Consider the following 22,190-nt stretch of genomic DNA (forward strand, 5'->3'; position numbering starts at 1 on the left):
CCAGGAACCTCATCTGAAACACGTCGGGGGTGGAGGGAGCGGGAGGTGAATTAGAACAGTGAATAACTTTAAATCTAGACCGGAAAAGTCTTGTCGGTCGTGGTGTCCGTCTTATGATACACCCTACCCTCGTCTCCCCTCTCCCCTGTCCCGACATGTCTCCTGGAAGAGGTTATCGGGCGCCATGTCATCGGAAACACCTGCCCTTTTGATAATTGGTGTCCTCTACCTGACATTTAACGCAGGAGATACGTAAAGTTGGTTACGCAGATGATTTAATGTGTACTGTACTGATAAGTTTAATGAGCTTCCATATGCATCTTTTGGTGTAAAATAACGACAATAACATGTATACTAAACTGGTAGTGTGGATTGATGTTGGTGGCACTAATGTTGGTAGTCTTATTGTTGATGGGTATGATGGCACTACATTGGCATTGCTAGTACTTGTAGTGGCACTAGACTGAAGTAAGTTGCTGGTGCTGCCATTAAGGTTGTTGGTAATGATTTTGGCGTCACTAAGTTGTTAGCGCCGCTACAGTTGATGGTATTCTCTTAACCTTGCATGGTGAGTATGGCACCTCAAGTAGGCGTTCCTGTCATGCCGCGCTGTGCCACTAGTTATTGTTAAGGCTACTCTAACGTATACTGGACAAGGGAGCGGCTGAGGTCATGGACAGGTCAAGTCTCCATAACTGACATAACTGACCTCTTCTCCCTTGATTTTTACGTGTCATTTAACTGTTGTGCATTGTATTCAATTTCCCACGAACTCTTAACGACTTCATTTGACCTCAGCTGCTCTTTGATAAGATAACATATGTAATAAGTTGTAGTGTATTTAGAGATGTAAGAAACTTATTGCATTGAAGTTAAATGATCACTTTAAAGTAAAATACATAAGTAATTTGATCTTTGAAGTTGATATTTTAAGTGTAATAAATAAATTCAAGCGCATTAACAGTTGCAGGAAATTAAAGATACAGACTACAGGTTCGGAAAAAAAAAACTTTTATTTTGTAAAATATGTTTCTCTTGATTACACTTTTTTCAATCTCACTTTTCCTCCCACACCATGTTCTTCTTCCATCTCACCTCTTCCGCCAACACCTTTTTTTGGTCCCACTCTGTTTTCTCCCAAATTTTCCATTCCTCCTCTACCTCTCACAATTCTACTATTCTCATATTTATTTTCCCTGTCTCTTTACTTCTATCAGTACCTTTTTTTCCTTTATTCTCGATCTTTTCTTCTGTCTCCTCACCTCCAATTCCTTTCCCTCTACCCTTCTCATCCTCACTGTCTTTCTAATCCCTTCCCCATCTCACCCAGTCTCCCTCACCTTCCATCACGCCCCCTGACCGTTACTCACGCTTCGCCCTCCTGCAGGTGAATGGACAGCAGATCGTGAACGCCCAGTACAACACGCCCCTGCAACTGTACAGCGAAGACAACATCGCCGAGACCCTGTCTGCCCAAGCCGAAGTGCTGGGGAAGGGATGCCTCGGGTAAGCACAGCAGGGAAGTTTATAGAGAGGAAGGATAACGAAAGGCAAGGGCATGTGAGGAGAAGAATGAGGAAATGGAGGGTAGGATGAGGGTGCAGTAGAAGGAAAGAATGTGGGAAGGAGAAAAGATGCATGGTAAAGGATATGACAAGAGGGAGTGTGTGTATGGAGATGAGGGGTGAAGTAGATAAAAGATGATGGGAAAGGAGAGGAGGCGGAGAAGTAAAGCTGGCAAAGGAGATTAAGAGTGAAGGTGGAGATGAGAAAAGATGGGAAGAGCATGAAGGGACTCGTTACGTTAAGCTTGCGTAGATTCAGCCTGACTAATAGCAGATCTTGACAATTAACGTATATACGCTTCCTAATATCTGCAAGGGATTTTTTATTTGCTTTAGTTGCTGCTGTTATTATAATGATAATAATGGCAATTATTATCATTGTTATTATTATTATTATTATTATTATTATTATTATTATTATTATAAGGCTTGGTTTCTTTTGTTATCGAGGAAATAGCAGAATTTTAGTCCCCTAAGGGAGCAAAAATTTCATGCTAGTTATTTATTAGCTAATATATGTTCACGATAACTTATCTAATGTGCTGGTCCCCCTTCACGTGTGTGTGCGTCTGTCTGTCTGTGCGTGTGTGTCGCGAGTACAGCATCAACTTCAAGAAGTACGCGAAGGAGGCTAAGATCCAAACAGAGTCTCCCACGTACAAACTTATCCACGGAGACCTTGACGACCGGAAGTCTCGACAACCTGCCTACCTCCCCTTCAACAAGGAGGTTGAGCCTCCTCCCGAGTTTCCACGACCGAAGCCATCGGCGGCCCGGCAGGCCCCGGCCCCGGCCGCGGCCCCTGCCCCTGCCCCTGCCCCTGCCCCGGCTCCGGCCCCGTCCCAGCCAGGTGACCACCGCCGCCCTCCGTGTACAAACACTACTCACTCTCGTGGTTTTCTCTGGCGGTGCCGGTGTGTCCTGCATGCTCCCACACTCCCCATTTTTTCTAAATCCACAGGCAACGCCACCGCAGGGTGATGCTCCACGCTTCCGGGCTTGAGGGAGCTGTTACTTCGGCAGGGTGTGACTGTGTGTGCGTGTGTTTTGTTAGTGCACCGGCCAAACATTTTTTTGACTGCATGATTTTCTTGATTTGTCCCTTCCCTCTTTCCCCATCGTGCCTGCTCCACCACTACCACCACCACCTCAACCACCACCATCACCACCACAACAACAACAACAACAACAACAACAACCTCACTTGCACCACCACCACCACTGATGCTGCCATGTACGAGTAGAGTCAACTTCATGAAGAACGAACGAGCTTACGACGGCAAGACTTCTGACGTGCTTCGCATGGTGCAGGAGATGGACAGTAACCCTGTCAAGGAGCCTGAAGGTGAGGTTACCAGCTACTCAAGCCCTGAAAAGGATGTTGCTCAAGGGTACTCCTTCAAGATTCTCCAGCAATCCCTCGCTGAAGACGACTACGGTAAGTGTACCGGGGCGCGGGAAGCCACCTCAGTTGTAGGAACACCACAGGGAGGCACAGGAGGGCAGGAAGAGAAGGGGACACTAGGCACTTTCTCACACACAAACACACACACACACACATAAATGCAGGTACTCGCACGTTATCAAATCCACGTGTACGTAATATGTATACACCAGGAGTGGGAGGGGCGTGAGGATTAGAGACCGGGGAGGGGCGGTACGAGTACACTACAAGTATACTCAAACAAGCACACTCGCACGCACGCGCGCACACACACACACACACACACACACACACACACACACACACACACAGGTGTACACATCGGTCAGGGCACAACGTAGAGCCACGGCTAACCTCATCACACCGACACTTACCTTCACTGTAACCTGAGCTGCATGTGTAACCACAGCCTAACACACAACGTCACCATGATTACTATCACGTATTGTTCTCTCACTCACTCCCTACCAGCCTCGTTGCTCTGGGCCATCACGACTAACGCACCTCTCTACGTATATCTCTCTGCCTCTGTCTCTCTCACATTCAAACACGATACCATGATTTCAAATACTTGGCTTACTATTTAGTAGACATTGAATTTTTCACATTATTATTTTTCCTTTTTTTAAGTTCACTTTTGGGTTTGGGTTTTGGCCACATGCCCTGTGCTGAAGATATATGGGAAAAACTGCTTCACAATTCAGTCTGTTTTCTCTTACTCTAACAGACCGTCGTTTCAGTATATATTGGGATTTTCTTGTTTTTTACTTTCTGCGATACGTGTTGCAATGGAAGCAGTTTTTTTCTTATCCCACGTGATTACGAAGACTGTACAGCAATGGCTTTGTGCGAGGCGAGGAGAGGAGCAGAAGGGAAGCGCCAATGAGACACACACTGATTGATTGTTCTCTCTCAACACTAACGCAAAATTGCCTCCCTTGCATTCCAAACACCACTTTAGTAGTCATTCCTCACCATGCATCCGGTACACACAATAACTATGAATGATCGCTCGATAAGCATGAATTATATTTATTTATTTTTTCAATTTTCTTTTCTAAATCTTTTCATGATTAATTTGTACAACATGACTGCCGCACGACACATTCTGATTGATGATTAATTAATTGATTGAGTGACTGATGCTGGCACACATAACTCATCACAACCACAACAACGTACAACTAAAGGTTCAGGAGTACGTGCACGTTCGCTCGTGGTACGTACATGCATGGACTGAAAGGTGGTATGGTCAAGGACGAGCAACCTGCCACACTCACCTCCACTATGTTTTGCGTTTGCCATAAATCTTGAGTCCTCCAAGATGCTTAGAGTCTGTCAGTTGTCAGGCGTTGTAAGGGAATCGTCAGTAGATCAGAGGACTTAAGGTGGAAGATCAAACACTAAACGTAGAGACAAGGAGTGTGACACGTTAACAGACTTTGACCATGACTATACAATATCTATACTACGTGAATGACTACACCTAAGAATGAATGCCTGTTATGATACACTGGGCGCATCTTGTCATCTTAATGAATAACCACTACGATACAATACACTCTTTTGGACTCGCCTGTGCTCCCCTCCTTGGCTCGGGCTCTCATGTACCAATTAGCCACTTAACCTCTCCTCCACCCCGGACTGAAAAGAAAGTATAAAAGTTCCCTTAATGTCCGTCTCCCAGAAGATATAACTAGGCGGTGAATATCAGAGGTGCTGCCACGCGTGTTTGCAGAGGGAGTGACGTCCTTGTCGCCGGCAAGCTGCGCTCCGTGTTGGCACAGCTTGAAGTGAAAGGACCATGTTCTGAAACGTTTTTGCGCCGCGCCTCCACTATTTTCAAAATGCTCTAGTTGAAATTACTCGGGTTTTTCTGAGGGCGATTTTTACTGTTCTAGTGACAGATTAAAAAGATTTCTAAATTGTGAACAGGAGAAACACTCCAGAACCCAGTTAATCATCTCTGTGACCTTTGAAAATAGTCGAGGTGATAAAGCAAAGCGTTTCTGAATGCGGGCTTTTGTCCTGTTAGTCACACGCACGTGACAGTTCCTTGACAAAAAAAAAAAAAAAAACATAAAAACATAAAACCACTGACCTAAAGACTAAGAACCAATGACCTGTGTACATAAGTTGTGAAAATAATGGCACCCTTCCCAGCAAATGCACTAAATATACACCATATATGTATATATAGTAAATGCTACCCTGGTTCATTATAATTACACCCATGACAGTTGTTGCCCTTTGTTAATCACCGTCTGACCCCCTCAAAGTGGCTTTACGGTCGGAGGAGTGGAGAGAGGGAGGGGTGGGTGGGTGAGCCTCGGGTCCCGGACAAGCGGTGTTTGCAAGGTAAGAGTCGCTGTTCTCCCAGGTTGATACAATACTCTGTTTGATGGAATAAATAGCTTACTGAAAATAATGTTAATAAAACAATAATGACAATAACAGATAATATAATGTGCTTTATATTTTCTTGCTTTAAATCATTTACTACTCTGAGTTAATTAATATGGAAGTGATTTATGAATTGTATGAGACCATTATGTTCCATGGAAGTGTTAACATGGAGACTAGCGTTGTGTAGTGCACGATGAATGGTAGAGCCACCTTAGCGCATCTCAGCCTATAGAGTAGCGGGGAGCCTGGTAGCCTTACTTCCTAGCGCCGCGCAGGGCCCACACAGCGGCGCCACGCCTCCTAAGGGCGCCCCGGGATCTCACCACACCACCCTCATAATGTTTAATCTCAAATGCAAAGCACCGCCGATGAGCTCAGCAGCTCTGGGGTGAGTGGTGTTGCGGGGTTCGATCCCTGTCAACACACCAGAGTGTAGGATCACTATGCTTCCATTACATGTCGAGTGACTCACCATGACGCCCGTCACGCTAATTAAACACCGTAAACTTCATTTCATGATGAAGACAGTCAGCTAACGGCGTCAGCCTTGTGCAACAAAAATATTTATTCCTTCGCCGTAAGTAAAGCTCATACATCAGTGTTACAGCAGTTAACGTGTGTGTGTGTGTGTGTGTGTGTGTGTGTGTGTGTGTGTGTATATATATATATATATATATATATATATATATATATATATATATATATATATATATATATATATATATATATATATATATATATATATATATATATATATATATATATATATATATATATATATATATATATATATATATATATATATATATGTATATAACACAAGGTTGAGTAAGATTTGGTAGTTGTGACCGTGATCCCAATGGTGGCACTTGATTCTCCTGGTGGTACCACTCGACAGTCAGTGTGTCAGTAACAGGCCGAGGACGTGGTCGTTGCCGTGCCTGTAAGTAAGTCACGTGTACGTCCGTCCGCCATGTTGAAGTTTGTGGGTGTGGTAGGCGCCGCCCGGTGTGCTGTGTGCCAGTGTGCTGCATGGGGTGGTGCACGGGGTGCTGCTGGTGCTGCTGCTTGCATGTAGCTTGGTGTGGTGTACTGTACTGTAATATTTGCTGGTGAACATGTGTCTGCACTTCATGATGTTCTTTCCTGACATTTGATTATTTCTTATTTTATGCATTTTATGTTTACATTCTACCTAATCCTGCTCATTCCACGTATATCTCTTCTGTAGGGTAGGAGCAGCGTAGCACCACGTAGCCCCGCCACAGCCGCTACAGCGGTGACGCGGCGGATGGCTGGCACAGAAGGACGCCCCTTAGTTTCGCAGGTCGCCCATGGAGGACACACGCGGTGCCCACCTCACACAAACCACTCTTCTCCATCTGACAACTTTGACTGTTTTTATAGAACAAAGGCTTCTTGCACTGGTGGTGAGGGCAAGACGCACGTTGCCGTGTGTCCACCATGGGCTCTGCATGGCGGTAGTGACCAACTCCCCCCTAGCCAGGCCATTATAGAGAATAGGATGCTTCACACTGGATGGGCGTAGCGGCAGGATAGTTAAGCATGGCCAGTGATAGTTTGAGGCCACCAACTAGGTCAAAAAACACTGACGATTGTAGATAGCTATCTCACACAACATGATTAATAGTTCTCTTTCAGGATCCTTTATACTGCCTTTATGTGTTTCATATCATGACGATATACTGACAATATACAAACTAATCCCCTTGGCTGTTGATTCCCGTAACCCTGTCACTTGTTTCTGTACAAAGTCCCTTAAAAACCTTCACTCCCACCACGCCTGTGGCTGTTGTATATAGTAGCTTGGCCACACCTTCCTGGCCTCGTCTTGACCTGGTGCTCGTGTGACTGTGTTCCCAACAGCGGTCCCCTCCCCTTCTTCCCCTTCTGTGGCTCAGCCCTTTCCAGCGGCCGGTGCAGCCAATTCGACCGCCAACAAGACGCAGCTGAAGCCAGGCGAAAACATTTGTTCAGAGTGTTGTAGACTGATAGTGTAAGTATGACTCGGTAACAGGAGGGCGCCTGCCCCCGTCGCCTCGCCCTACCACTAACTCCACTCACCAGACGCCGCTGACGGCCGCCAGTAACACCTCCTAACTGTGTGTTGGTTGGAGGGTTGTGGGCGGCGGGAGCGAGGCTTGTGTTGCTCTCGGTAGCGGGTAGTAATGGGTTCCTTTATCCCGGGCACAGACAGCCCCGCGGGTAGCGCCGGGCCCGCTACAGGCTTCCGCAGCGTGCGTGCCCCGGAGACCAAGGTGCGGGCCCCGGGAGAGCCTAGCCCCTCACAAGCCACCAAGTGTTCCGAATGTGAACGGCCCATTACGTGAGTACTGGTGCGGGGTGCTGGCCTCCCGCAGCCCTGCTATACGTGCACCCGGCGTGTTCCCGCCCCCGGCGCTCCGTCCCAGCAGGAAGGGGCTTCGGGGGTGGCAGCCGCACCTCTCCAGCCCAGGCTTTGTAGCATAACGGTCTGAACGCTCGCTCATGCTGCTAATAAGTAACGACTATGTTCGATTATTTGCTAAATTTGGGTTGCACTAAACGGCTTTCCCTCTGTTGAGCATCCCTTCCGTTAGCTTTGCACCTGTTGCTCCCTGCTTGTAGCAGCGCGGTAACTCTATTCGTCTACTGTTTTCCCTCTGTCGCTTCTGGCAATGCTTCACCGTTGACGAGCAATGCGTTGCTTACTCACCACTCGCTTGCTCCTTCGACAAGGATGTCACTGTCCTTATCGTACGTGCCCTGCGAGCCTGGCATATCAACTGACCAACTCTTACTGACTTACTCTTGTCATTTGCCCTTTCGTTAATTCCCAGATATGATTCCCATATATATATATATATATATATATATATATATATATATATATATATATATATATATATATATATATATATATATATATATATATATAATTGTTTTCAATGAAACTATCACTATAATAATCCTTCTGTAACTACTCCCACAAGAATTCATATAAATCATTGCTCAATATCAATACAGAGTCTTCTCATTGTTAAAAGACTTGAGTTTTTGGCAATTTCATTTTTCATTATCCATCTTATTTGCTTAAGAAGAATAACTCAAAGGGCATAACTTTTCTCAGCCTTTAGTAGGCACTTGACATAACATTTGCACATCCCAAGTACTTCCTCAGTAAAATCTAATTCTGTCACTCGAGCTTCTCTGAACGTAGCAGTCTGAGTCACTCTACGCATGCTACTTCTCGTAGTGTCTATTTCGATCTGTATGCAATGAAGGTGATTACTTGACAAACCCTTGTTCTTCTGAATGAGGACTGGAGACATGTCCTCAGGCATGTCACCAGGCATCCCGCTCACCTAACCCAATCAATGGCCATGTCACGTGTGGTGTCACGCAGGTGCTGCCCAGGCCAATGTTTGAGGCTGAGTTATGCGTCAGCATTGAGGGAGCGATCGTGGCAGAAAAAGGAGAGAGAAAATAGGTTTTACAGTTCGACGTGTTCATCTTGCATACAACGACCTGATTGCCTTAGTTGCCTCGGTCAGGGCGGCCTTAACATGGCCTTGTACGTGCCAGACAATATAGTGTTCAACATCTTTCAGATATGCCAAATGACATAATTTTAGCTAGCACATAATTTTCTATATTATTATAAGTGTGGTCACGTCACTTTCCCATAACACCTCACGTCTCATCAGGAATAAGGCCTTGTGAAATAAATTGTATGATGATGGCACCTCATTTGAAAGGAAAGCACACGAGCTACTTGCTGAAATAAAGGAAAAAAAATAAAAATTCTGATGGTGAGAAGATCACATCTGAAGCTCCTCAAGGTGAGTATCTTCCCTGCTGGAGAACAGCAATGCAGGGAACATTAATTGCCAACATGGTGTCACTGTCCCACACTTCATTTATTGAACAATGATTGTCATTAATTTCCATAAGTCAATAAATCGTTATTTGATATAAAACTGCGTTTTCAAAAAAAAAAAAAAAAGAAAAGGGCGAGTCAGTTTTGTTACTACCAAAACTGAGAACTAGAAAAGTCATATAATTAGCTGCTTGTGGACAGCAGTCCAGTTGATACTCAACTGGTGAACATACAAAAGGGGCAATAACAAAAGAATAATTTGTTAGATTCAGTTTTCTCAATCCCATCAAACAAAGACGGGTAGCTGTTAAGTGACAGGCGCCTCTCACACAGCCTTGCAAATTAGGAGGCTACTCTCTCTTTACTTAACTATCCAATCTCTCAGCACTTAAGTATCCCACAGGACATAAAGAACAAGACAGATGCCTCAGACATAGATCTAGAGAGAGAGGAACAAGGCTACCGCAGATGAGGCAGATATTGCAATGGCAAACCTGCTTTTACCATGCCTAGTGACAGTTCAGCATGTCACGGAGGCAAGAATGTGTATGAATAAAAACAGATGTGGAAATAAGAGTACATACACTATACCCTTGACAGGTGGGTATAAGGAAGCACTTAAACTGGCATAAATAAATTACGGCAAATATTGCATCTTTTTAGATGCTAACTAAACTACGTGTAATGCGTGTCTCGGAGGTTGACGAATGCGAACTTCGGCAAGTACTGCATCTCTTGGAGGATAAATGTCAAATGATTAATAGCTTCAGACAGCACTGCATGATTCAGAGGCTGATGATTGCTAACTTGGGCAAGCACTTTGACTCAGTGGAGAGTGACTGCATATTTTCGGCGAGCACTTCGAGAGTTATAACTGTGCGCTCGGTATTCGTGGGTGAAGGTTGCATGGGGCACTGGGTGGGAGGGTGAAGGTGGGTGGAGGAAGGCACGCGCCACCTGACTGACAGCACGACTGTGTGTGTTTCAGCGGAGTGTTCGTCCGCGTAAAGAATAAGAGTCTGCACGCTGACTGCTTCAAGTGCGCCACGTGTGGCTCCTCCCTCAAGAATGTCGGTAAGTGTGACTCCTCCTCGCTCTTCTCTGTTACTATCTCTTTCCTCTCCTTTCCTCCTTCCTTCCTCCGGAGTTTCGGTAAATTACTGTCCTTCCTTTGTTTTTCCTTCCTTCTTTCCTTTCTTCCCCTTCCATCCATAGTAGTTCCCTTCCCGTATGTTCGTCCAGCTCAACACAACGCAACACTTAACACAACTTGGTTAGAGGCGTATACATCTCTTTGACCCTCAAGTATTTCAGGGAAGTTACCAAAGTTCATTGCTTTCCAGTCATCGTTGGAGATGCAGGTAAAAGAAAGACCCCGTAATATAGACCAGTTTGACTGATTGTCAGAAGATTTGAGTGTGAGCGTTAATCATGTTTGTGTTCTCAGGCTACTACAACATCAACGAGAAGCTGTACTGCGACGTGCATGCCAAGCAGGCTGCCCGCCACCACCCACCTGCCCCTAACATGGATCCCATCATCGTGAAGCCGTGAGTTCAACATTTTCCATTACTGTAGGAATGAAACAGCATAATCATTTAGTTAATTTGCCTGTACATCTATTAAACAATGAATTCTTCTGTTAATGGGGAAAGATAAGATAATGATCAGTGAATGCATACATGTAATTCCTTTTAGGTTTTGAAGTTATGTGTGCATTACATTATATTATCGTACCCTAAAAAAAGCAAGGACAAATTAGTTGTCACTTCGAGTTATAGGAACACTGGATGCACTGCAACACCTTATGTAACATATGAAAATGTAAAATTTTAATCAGTTACTTGATTTTACTGTCATTCCTTTTCAGCAACAAAACTTATGTCACTTTCTCTCCAACAGAGGTGCTCCAACACCTTCGGGAGCCCTGCCTGCCTCTGCGGTCAAGGCCGCCGCTGTAAGTACCGCCTCAAGTTTGCTTTAACATAAGAGTACAGGCCAGCGAGGAGTTCCCAGCCCTTGTGTATATAGGGATGAGTTCAGACTGTCTTATAAGATGGACTGTGGCACGTGCGTTGATGAAGTAACACTTTAATATGGGTAGGATAATGATGAGAAAACTGTCATATCATCTAAGTTGACAATGAAGTCAACTTTCTCTAAGCTATCATGCAGAGTGAGTAGTTGGAATGGAAGTGTGTTGTGCTACGCCGTAAGTGATCTATGAAGTAATAACACCTTTAATACGCACATTGGTTGGGAATGGAGGTGTATGTATGTGTCATGCATTCATGAGGTAACATCCTAAAAATGCATTATGATTCTGAATGGAGAGATGTCATGCCACTCCATACAGTAACACCTGGTGGAGATGTGTCATCTCCACCACCCTTGATTAACAGGTAGCCGTAGTAGTGGTGGTGGTGGAGACAGCAAGCAGCCTTAACCCTGGATGGTGCACGTGCACGGGGTATGCTAGGTATTGAGTGTGCACGAGATATGCTGGATCTTGAATGTGCACGGGATATGCTGGATCTTGAATGTGCACGGGATTTGCCGGGTACAGAATGTGCACGGAACATGTTGGGTAGTGAATGTGCACGGGACATGTTGGGTAGTGAATGTGCACGGGATATGCTGCCAGGTCTTGAGTAACCACAGCAACAAGCCCCTCACCACACCATACACTGTAGCACACCATCAGAGTTAATGAGCACTTGAACATAGGGAACCTGTCACATAAACCTTCCCCATAGCATCACCCTGTGTCCCCACTGTAGCATTATCACGTTAGCACATAGAAAGTAATGGCATAGTAGGCAGTATTAAACCAATGAGCAACTGGGAGAAGTGAACCTAGTACTCATATGCTAACCTTTCCTCTTAATAGACATTTTTTTAATGTCTTCTATATAATTATTACCACTGTAGTGCACAGGAAGTAAATGGTAGTAATGTAGACAACAAACACATAAATAGCACTAAACCTTTCCCCAAAGTTATCACTATTATCTCTTTGTGTGTATTGCAGATAGAAGGAATCCACCACAATGGTGATAAGAAAGAGATAATCAGTTATTCTGTACACCCCTGTTAAAATTCCCCTTCACCTGATTCTTAAGCCTCACAGTCCTTGCAGGTCATAGGTAGCAATCAAATAAGTGATACTGGAAACACTAACCAACGGGATTTGTTATAGATGAGCTAAGTAAACATTGCAAGCCTGATCACTTTGTTAGATTTCGATCCTTGTTGCATTAAGACCCGAAACATTTGCACCACTAACACCCACAGCGGAATGGAGGTGAAGTAGTGGTTGTAGCATCCCGCCAGCCACAGGTACAGCCCCTAGTAGAGGAGTAACAATGCAAAATACACACTCTCCCCCTCACCATTCCCTGACAGCCCTACAAGCCTCCTGCAGGCGGTATCAGGATGATGCCCTCGGCCCCGGCACCAGCCCCAGCACCCATGCCCAAGTTCACCCCGATAGCCCCGCCGAAGGTACACACGCCCCACATCAAACCCCACAGCCATGCCCCTAAGATGTCCCATTTTCTACCCTCCCCTCACCCTTGCCGGAGTGCCTTTATTTGTAACTTCTTTGGTGTTTCTCCTGAGTTATTTTCGGCTTCTTTTGTTTCGTTTCTTAAAAGTGGAGTTTTGTGAGGGTTAATGGAGTGGATAGGTGTGTGTGTGTGTGTGTCTGTGTGTCTGTGTGTGTGTGTGTGTGTGTGTGTGTGTGTGTGTGTGTGTGTGTGTGTGCACGCCTGTGTGTGTTCACCTGTGTTTAAATTGAGAATATAAGATGAATATGTGATGATCAGAATATTGAGAGAGAGAGAGAGAGAGAGAGAGAGAGAGAGAGAGAGAGAGAGAGAGAGAGAGAGAGAGAGAGAGAGAGAGAGAGAGAGTGAGTGTGTGTGTGTTAGAGCACTGAAGAATTTCTTTAATTTACAAAAAAAAAAAAATTTTAATCTCAAGTTCCTTCCTTTTCAATTACACAACGATACATGTCACTCCCTCCCTCACTCCCTCCCCTTAAACTCTGCCTAGTTTATGTAGTAGATAAAACCGCAGCAGTAGGCAGTTGACAACAAGCAATAATATTATGGGTGGTAGTAGAAATAAAAGCAGGAGCAGTAATAATAACATAGGTAGAAGCAGGAAAGAAGATTGAAACACCAAAGAAGAGCAATAATAACAACCCCACCAAAAATATTACCTTTGATCCAAACAACAGCAGTAATACTAACCCACCCACAAGCTAGAAAGGACAGTAGAAACCCAAAGGACTTGATGAAGCAGAATAATACCACCTGTTTGGTATATGGACGAATCGCTTATTTTGCACCACTAACACCAGCAGTGGAGCGTGAGTGTAGTAATAGTAGTAGTAGTAGTAGTAGTAAAGCAGCAGGTGGAAACAAGGAAGAGCATCAGGAGCACTGGATATATTGCTCAGTAATCAGGTTGTTAGAGTTTAGTCATTAGGGATCTTTAAAAGATTAGACTAAATTATGGATGGTGATGGTAGGTGGATGTTTAATACAGGAACGTGTTGGCCTGGTAGCTTCTTGTAGCTTCCCTCATTTTCTTATGTTCTTATTACAAAGCAGGAATAATACCAGTCAGCACTCTCATGAAACACAGTCAGAGTTTTTACAGATTATTATTAGTAAAAGTACACAGATAGAAGCAGGAAAGAACTTTAGAAAATTCAAGGAATACAACATACTACCTCCCTGAAAAAGGACAAGATACATTTTTGCACCACTAACACTAGCAATGAATGATTGAAAATTAACCCACCAAACAGTGGCTGTAACTTCCCCTCTTGTACCCACATAACAGTGACACACCAGCCACAGGTACAACCATTAGTAGAGGAGATACACAAGTTAAAACACACACTTTCCCCCTCACCATTCCCCTGACAGCCCTACAAGCGTCCAGTGGGCGGAATGAGGATGATGCCCTCAGTCCCGGCACCAGCCCCAGCACCCATGCCCAAGTTCACCCCGATAGCTCGACCGAAGGTACACACGCCCCACACATCAATCCCTGCAGCCATGCCCCTAACATTCACAGTTTTCCAACCAGCCTTTTCTTCCTTTGCCGGAGTGCCCTTGTAGTTATTCTGTGTTTCGCTTGAGTTATTTTCAGTTTCCTTTTTTGGTTATATTGAGAGAGAGAGAGAGAGAGAGAGAGAGAGAGAGAGAGAGAGAGAGAGAGAGAGAGAGAGAGAGAGAGAGAGAGAGAGAGAGAGAGAGAGAGAGAGAGAGAGAGAGAGAGATGGGGGTTCATGTGAGAAGCAGAAAGGAATGAACGCAAGGTATGGAAGAAGAGGGACAATGAGAGGGATACAGTCAGTGAAGAATGAAGGGGAAATGAGGAAATGTGTGTGTGTGTGTGTGTGTGTGTGTGTGTGTGTGTGTGTGTGTGTGTGTGTGTGTGTGTGTGTGTGTGTGTGTCTAGGTGGGTGGATGTGTTTATGCGCCGTTCCTTTTGGTACACAAACAACCTAAACACCACACTAACGCCGCTGCCGTTCTCAGTGGTTAATTGGTTGGTTTTTCGCTAACGTAACAGTTTACACTTAACCTTTAATCAACAGACGTGCACACACACACACACACACACACACACACACACACACACACACACACACACACACACACGTTATTCACTGCAGGTTGTGAATCTTACAAACTGCAATCAAACTGCAATCAAAAGCTGTAATAATAGTAATAATATAACATCAATAATTAACAGAGACAAGTCTAGTAATATACAATAAATAAATAAATAAATAAATAAATAAATAAATAAATAATATAACATAACATAACATAACAACAAGCTGGATGACTGCATCTTCCAGCCGAGGTATGAAGATCTCGAAAGATCTCATAGATTAAGTGAAATGTGATAAGCGTTCTCTGTAGACTTGGTAGAATACAGGAAACATTTTCCATAAAGTTAATGAATGCGGCCAATGTCCATAATGGAATATGGACAATGTGCTCCGTCATCTTCATGAAATGTGGCCTGCATTACCATAGACTTGAGGAAATTGGGCAGTCCATGTTGATTTGATGAAATGTGGCATCTATGTTCCGTAGACCTAAGGAGTGTGAGAGGTGGGAAGGTGGTTGAAGGAAGAATCCTGAATCTGTATACATATCCGGATCCGTTCCAAAGCTAATGAATTGTTTCATGTTCCAAGGCCCAGCTTTCACAAAAAAAAAAAAAAAAAAAAAAAAAAAAATTGGTAAAATAACACTCGAAATATCCTGTGAACGGAAAGGCTGGTGGACGTAAAGTAGACAAACATAAAGCATAAGTGTATATGATATATGGTTTTAAGAAATTACATTATCGACTTCTTAAAAATGTTTGTAAAATATACGTAGTTTTCTCTTACTATATGACACTGTTTGTTAGCAGGTATTATCTAATGTAAGGGAATGCACGTACAGGGAGGCACAAGTTGTCATGATGATTTATTAATAGTCAGGTGTTAATAGGTAGAGTAGTTTTTCGTCACACACACACACACACACACACACAACACACACACACTGTAGGCGTTTAATTTGCATGACGTTAATTTATTTAACTCTGAATGGTAAGTTTTGTTATTATACTGTGGTGGATTTGTAATAATAATAATAATAATAATAATAATAATAATAATAATAATAATAATAACAATAATATATCCCTTTACCATGGTGTCCACTGATATCCATGGGCATCGTATAAGACAAGCGCCATGTAAGTATGTTTTATGTGACAACCTCCTGTAGTTGAGCGGACCTGCCCTGGCCCCGCCCCGCCCACCTCGGCTCGGCCCGTGTAAGGCAGGGGCGAGGGTGGGGTAGAGGTCAACCAAGAAAGCTCAGGACTAGCAGGTCACCGCACACCTTCCGATATCAGCCGCACTCACGTGTCTCTTACAGCCGGAGCCCGTGGTGGCTGCCCCAGAACTCCCACCACCTCCTGCGCCCGAGCCCGTCCTACCGCCTCAGCCCGTAGAGGTGGAGGCCCCCGAACCTGAACCCGTGCCTGCCGAGCCAGAGGTACTGCGTCACGTTGCCTGCCTGGCCTGTTTGTATGCCGCTGCCTGGGGAGTCAGTCATCTAGCTACATCTCACTCGCTTTCCACTCATGTCCTTCCTTTCCCTTGCTGCTTCCCATTTATGTTATCATGCATCTTCCCTATCTTCGTGCCGGCCCGAAGGACTGTGCCTGTGGCGGGCATGACTGTGGTGTCAACATGCATGTCTGAGCGACGTGGGTTTTAGGTGGACTTCCGTCGCTTGCTCGTGGTCAAGTCCTGCATGCAGCAGCGCGTGCAGCACGGGGTGATGGCACCCAGCTGACACAGGGATGCATGTGGAGATTCACTAGAACATGGATTCTGCCTGCCTGCGCGTCGGGGAGGGGACAGTCTCGTGAAGAAAAGGGAGGGAGCACAAGCATGTTTAGCTTGGCTTAAAATCTCTTCTGGCACTGGACAAGGCCGGCATCCAGAATGAGGTTATCTACGTAGTTTCTGATGCATTACTCATAGATCTTAGATCACCGCGTGATTCTAATGTACTTCGCCTCTTAGTGACAGAAACTGCCTAGATACGTGACACGTTAACACAATCCGGGCTGTGAATGGCCACGTAACCCGATGAGGAGGATGGTCATGTTCCTCTGCTTAGTCTCTGCTTCCCTTTTATGTTTATTTAACGCTTTTTCTTTTTAAGTTAATGTTTTCTGTCTCTAATCCTTCTTTTACACGTTACTTCTAACTTTTTAACATTATATATTATTTGCTTCATTTTTGCTCTCAAACTTATGTTATGCTCGCCAATGAGGGTTCTGCACTGCCCCGGGCACCGCTCCGCTCCGGCGATTCGGGGCACGTGTCTAGGGTTCGGGAGCGAGGCGGACACAGCCAGTGCTGTCCCCCCCGCCCCGGCCAGCGGCAGGTGCTCCGTGATGGACAGAGTGACGGCGCCTCGAGGAGTCCAGTCCCTCATTGGAGGCGGCTCAGCGAGGCTACTTACTGGGTCGCCTCTGACACTTGCAGCCTGTCGTGGCCCCGCCCACACCCCCGCCAGTCATGACTCCGCCCCCGGCTGTTCCAGCCGAGGCCGAGGCCGAGGCCCCGGCCCCGGCTCCTGAGCCAGAGGTGGAGATTGCTCCAGCACCCATCGAGGTCCTGCAAGAACCCATATTTCAGCCAGAGCCAGAGCCCGAACCGGAGCCTGCGCCCGAGGTATAGTTGGTTGTGAGTACACCCCCTGGTCAGTCACAGCCCGTGCGCCCCTCCGATCACCGCCGCGCTGCTGGACAGCCCCGCTATCCCGTGACTCGCGTCAGAGTGGCAGGGGTTAGTCCCAGCAGCGATGCGGAATGAGACAAAAGTAAGGCTGCGGCGGGTGTGGCCCCCGGGGGGCGTACCTCCCTACCGCTGTGCACGCTGGGCCACGGCCCATATTTCTCTACAAGCCACTATGTCTCAGCTGGCAGGCAGTTTGTACATAAATCCACCTCAGAGACAACAATCCCTCAGCTGGCAGGCATGCAGTAAACACAATACGCCTTAAGGTAGAGGATCATTAGAGCACCAGCATGCCTTGCACACCACTCACTGAAGTCTGGCAAAGCTTGATGTGCATGTGATGGGGTCAGGACCCCTCTTGTGTATACCTAGCGGCCCCGAGGTCCCACAGAGAGAGAGAGAGAGAGAGAGAGAGAGAGAGAGAGAGAGAGAGAGAGAGAGAGAGAGAGAGAGAGAAGAAAAGCAGAGAGAAAAAATCTGTAGGAAAGGAAAAGGGGAGAGAGAGAGAGAGAGAGAGAGAGAGAGAGAGAGAGAGAGAGAGAAAATCTGTAGGAAAGGAAAAGGAGAGAGAGAGAGAGAGAGAGAGAGAGAGAGAGAGAGAGAGAGAGAAAAGCAGAGAAAAAAATCTGTAGGAAAGGAAAAGGAGAAAGAGAAAGAGAGAGAGAGAGAGAGAGAGAGAGAAGGCTAGCTACGGCTACGGGAGAGAGAGAGAGAGAGAGAGAGAGAGAGAGAGAGAGAGAGAGAGAGAGAGAGAGAGAGAGAGAGAGAGAGAGAGAGGCTAGCTACGGCTACGATCCGTGTGCCATATTTAGTATACTTTCAACTTATCAGTTTCACGGAGCAGGTCCGTCACCGCCTTCCAATAAGGCGCCACAAACACACTGTGCCTCTCTGCTTCACACAACAGCAGGTGGGGTTTGTGGATGTGGTCATACTTGTATGAATGCGTCTTGGCTGCATCCCTAAATACACCAGGCAGGTGTTGCATCACGTGTTGGCGAGTGTGTGTGTGTGGGGGGTCCCTGTAAGGTATGTATCAGCCCTCCCTCGTGCACGTGTAGTTGTTATTGTTGTTAGAGTTTTGTGTCGGGTTCCGTCCCCCAAGCACCTCCCCGCTGCTCCTTGCAGGCCCCGGTTCCGGAACCACTCCCTTCTGAAGAGCCAGCGCTGCCGTCTGAAGCTGAAGCCCCTCCTACTGATCTAGTATCTGAACCTCAGACCACAGAGGCTATACCAGAGCCACAACCTGAACCACTGGTTAACGGAACAGCTTCTCCTGAGCTTGAACCAGCAGCCCCTGAGGCTGTACAAGAACCTGAAGTGGCGCCAGAGCCGCAAGTGGAACCAGAACCTGAGATAACTGAAGTAGCCGAGGCAGCGCCTCTTTTGGCTTCTGAAACTGTTGTTGCTCCGGAACCGGAAGCTCCACCACCCTCTGAGCCTGTCGTGCTTGAGCCTAAGGCGGCTCCAGAACCCGTGGCACCAGTGAGTGAACCAGAACCGTCAGTAGCACCCGAGGAGGCATCAATCCCGGTAACAGAGGTATCAGTAGGGGCACCTGAGGTGACGGCTCCGCAACTCACCCCCGCCCCACAAAAGGAGGTACAGTGGCGCATGCTACCCCGCGCATGATAGTGGGTGAGCCAAATGCTCAGTCCACCATAGCCCAGCGTCCAGTCACTCGCCGCCCACAGAGTAACCCTCCCTCTTTCTTGTTACTAGATATCTGATTAGTTTGTTGCCTGTCCGTGGAACGAAGGCCACGGTGCTTGTTAGTGTGTGGCGGCACGAGAATCACGTTCCAGTGATATAGAGGAGGGGCGACCTCCCCCGCCGCCCATGTCCGGCGCGGGGTCGCCGCCCCGGCAAACAGGCCTTGCAGTGCTTTAGACTAATGTCTTCTCTCAACGTTGCAGCCGGCGCCGATCCCTGCTCCTGCCCCTGCCCCTATCCAGGTCCCCGCAGCGCCCATGGCGGCCCCTCCACCCACCTTCTCCCCAGTCAAGGCTCCGGCGGCCCCTGCGCCCCAGCCGGCACCATTCGGTGCTCCTGCTGGAGGCGTGGATGTGAGGTCGCACATTCCCAAGAAAGGTACTGTACCAGTGTGTTCGTGAGGAGCTGAGGTGAGAGGACATGTTTATGTCGGTGCTTCACACCCTGCCACTCAGTCTTGGCCTTCCCAGGTAGCTCCCTCACCTCGGCTCCTTATGTTTTCCCCATAAGTTATCCAATGGAAATATTTTCATTTTATTTATATTTCCCTATTTACCTATTTATCATATTATTATTGCTATTATTAGAGGTAGTATCATAACTTTTATCATTATAAATACTACTGGTATTATCGCTACTGCTACAGTTATTATTATTATTATTATTATTATTATTATTATTATTATTATTATTATTATTATTATTATTATTTTATGATTATGATTACTATTATTAATATTTTATTGTTATTATTAATATTATTTATTATTGTTATTATTATTATCATTATTATTATTATATTATTATTATTATTATTATTATTATTATTATTATTATTATTATTATTATTGCTATTATTATTGTTGTGATTACTATAATCAGTATTAGTGGGCACTATTATGTTAGTGAGAGGAATACGTTAAGTTAGTGGTGGTGTAGTGGCCACGATGCATGGTGTGGACGCGGAGGCTTCGTGTGACGCAGGCCAGGTATTTACTCAGGACTGATACTATCAAGACAATGACGGCGCCGCGTGTGAACCCGATCCCTCCTAACATTACCTCGTGACCCACTAAACAAGCGGTATACTCTAAAAAGTTGGCACATTCCGCCTATGTTCATAGGGATACGCGTCCCTTTCCTTTAATGTGCTCACAATGCCGTTATACTTGAAATCAGGTGCTACTACGTGACTTTCAGGTCTAAGAAGTAATATTTAGTACTCCCATACATGCGTATAATGGAGAGGCAAACAGAGGACAAAGTAATGTTTTTAACTTAACGTGCGCAAGGATCAGTATATATTTCTTGAGGGTCCTCATCCTCTTACTCTACTTCGCTCAACATGTCGTTTTCATGACAAAATTATTAGGTTAACTTTACAGTCTAAGTAATAATCTAATTCAGCATTTATATATGTAGCGTAGAATATTTTTTATAAATCATCTGCATGGGTGTTGAAAACCATTACCGGTGAGGATCTCGAAGAGACAGACAAGAGTGGCCTATATTTACCTATCGTACCGAGAACTCGACCTCGTCAAATGGAGCATCGAACCTTTGACATCAAGTAGGGACTTTTTTCACCTTAGCCGAGATGTTTGCACGGCCGCCAAGTACGCCGACTCTCTCTCTCTCTCTCTCTCTCTCTCTCTAATGACACATCCCTTGGCTTACCTCCATTAGTCTCTTGTGCGAGTACCGCTTGGGTAAAAACAAAACAAAAAAATTAAGAGTGCGTAGTGGGAGGGTGTGGCATGCAGGGTGTGGTGGGGAGAAGACGGCCTCCTTCTCCTCCTCCTCCTCCTCCCCGTCTCGCCATGGCCCGCCGCCAGCGCTGTCCTGCCAGGAATAGCCATCCGTCACGCCCACCCTCACACCCTTGCGCTCTCCCTCCCCGCCCGTCGGAAATCACGCACCCTTTTCTAGTGGTTATTTTGGTTATTTTGATGGCTGAGGTGTGTGTGTGTGTGTGGGCAGAAAGGGGCTTCATAATACGTCGCCTCCGTCTCTCTATCTCTCCACACACACACACACACACACACACACATCACACGGATGAGCGCAAGGGATGAATACTTGTAATATATTTTTAATGGGACAAAGCTAAATCAATGAACAAATTAGACAATTTAATAAATGAGAGAGAGAGAGAGAGAGAGAGAGAGAGAGAGAGAGAGAGAGAGAGAGAGAGAGAGAGAGAGAGAGAGAGAGAGAGAGAGAGAGAGCTCTGGAAGTGGTATCTATAGCATTAATTTTGAAGGTGACCTGTCGAGTCTCCTTCATAAGTGTCAATGTCTTGAGAGGAGAGATGAAATAAAAATAAATAAATAATGTGGACGCAGGTTTTTTCTAAGGTGACAGAGGGATGGCAGAGAAAGACAGTCACCTCTACCTGCCTGTCAATACATGGTTACTATCAATCATGATCCTCGGGAAGAAAAGGCAATACGTTCCACATTACAGCACAGTATGTCAGTCACGTTAATTAGGCACACCTTAAACTTTGCCCATGCTCTCTCTCTCTATAGTTTTTTTTTTTTAAGTATTAATGGAGTGTAGGTTATGCAAGTTTCTCATTAGACATTTACTATAAAAGACTGTTGACATTTCTTCGTTAGATAATAATTAAGTGTATTTGGTGGCCTTCGTTTATTCTGTAAGTTCATCATTTGACATTGATTATAAAAGAATGAATGCTCCTTTTCTTTGTTTTAATCTGTAAGTTTTCATTAGACATTAATTAATCAAACTGGTGGCCCTTTTTTTACGTTTAGCTTCACTTTGCATGTATTCGTTGAGTGTCTCCTGACGGCTGTGGCATCGACTGTACGTGTC

The 22,190-nt window shown here is 45.5% G+C and overlaps 1 protein-coding gene and 1 long non-coding RNA gene across 48 annotated transcripts in view; one reads left to right on the forward strand and one right to left on the reverse strand.

Moving 5' to 3' along the window:
* LOC135105617 (PDZ and LIM domain protein Zasp-like) overlaps positions 1 to 22,190 on the forward strand; it is a 104,354-nt gene that overhangs the window by 71,761 nt on the left and 10,403 nt on the right. For 10 of the 46 annotated variants that reach the window (XM_064013916.1, XM_064013914.1, XM_064013940.1 and 7 more), the window contains 12 exons: positions 1,388 to 1,506; positions 2,168 to 2,415; positions 7,630 to 7,762; positions 10,284 to 10,369; positions 10,743 to 10,845; positions 11,198 to 11,252; positions 12,701 to 12,799; positions 14,236 to 14,334; positions 16,261 to 16,380; positions 17,385 to 17,573; positions 18,768 to 19,241; positions 19,556 to 19,730. In XM_064013916.1, the coding sequence (XP_063869986.1) occupies positions 1,388 to 1,506; positions 2,168 to 2,415; positions 7,630 to 7,762; positions 10,284 to 10,369; positions 10,743 to 10,845; positions 11,198 to 11,252; positions 12,701 to 12,799; positions 14,236 to 14,334; positions 16,261 to 16,380; positions 17,385 to 17,573; positions 18,768 to 19,241; positions 19,556 to 19,730 (1,900 nt within the window). Of the gene's footprint in view, positions 1 to 1,387; positions 1,507 to 2,167; positions 2,416 to 2,809; positions 3,004 to 7,302; positions 7,433 to 7,629; positions 7,763 to 10,283; positions 10,370 to 10,742; positions 10,846 to 11,197; positions 11,253 to 12,700; positions 12,800 to 14,235; positions 14,335 to 16,260; positions 16,381 to 17,384; positions 17,574 to 18,767; positions 19,242 to 19,555; positions 19,731 to 22,190 lie in introns of all 46 variants that reach the window. The other 36 variants (XM_064013917.1, XM_064013922.1, XM_064013936.1 and 33 more) reach the window with 24 other exon arrangements.
* LOC135105622 (uncharacterized) overlaps positions 1 to 22,190 on the reverse strand; it is a 93,735-nt gene that overhangs the window by 65,178 nt on the left and 6,367 nt on the right. The window lies entirely within an intron of this gene.

This window comes from Scylla paramamosain, chromosome 12 (genome assembly GCF_035594125.1).
Source record: "Scylla paramamosain isolate STU-SP2022 chromosome 12, ASM3559412v1, whole genome shotgun sequence".
Classification (NCBI taxonomy): Eukaryota; Metazoa; Arthropoda; class Malacostraca; order Decapoda; family Portunidae; genus Scylla; species Scylla paramamosain.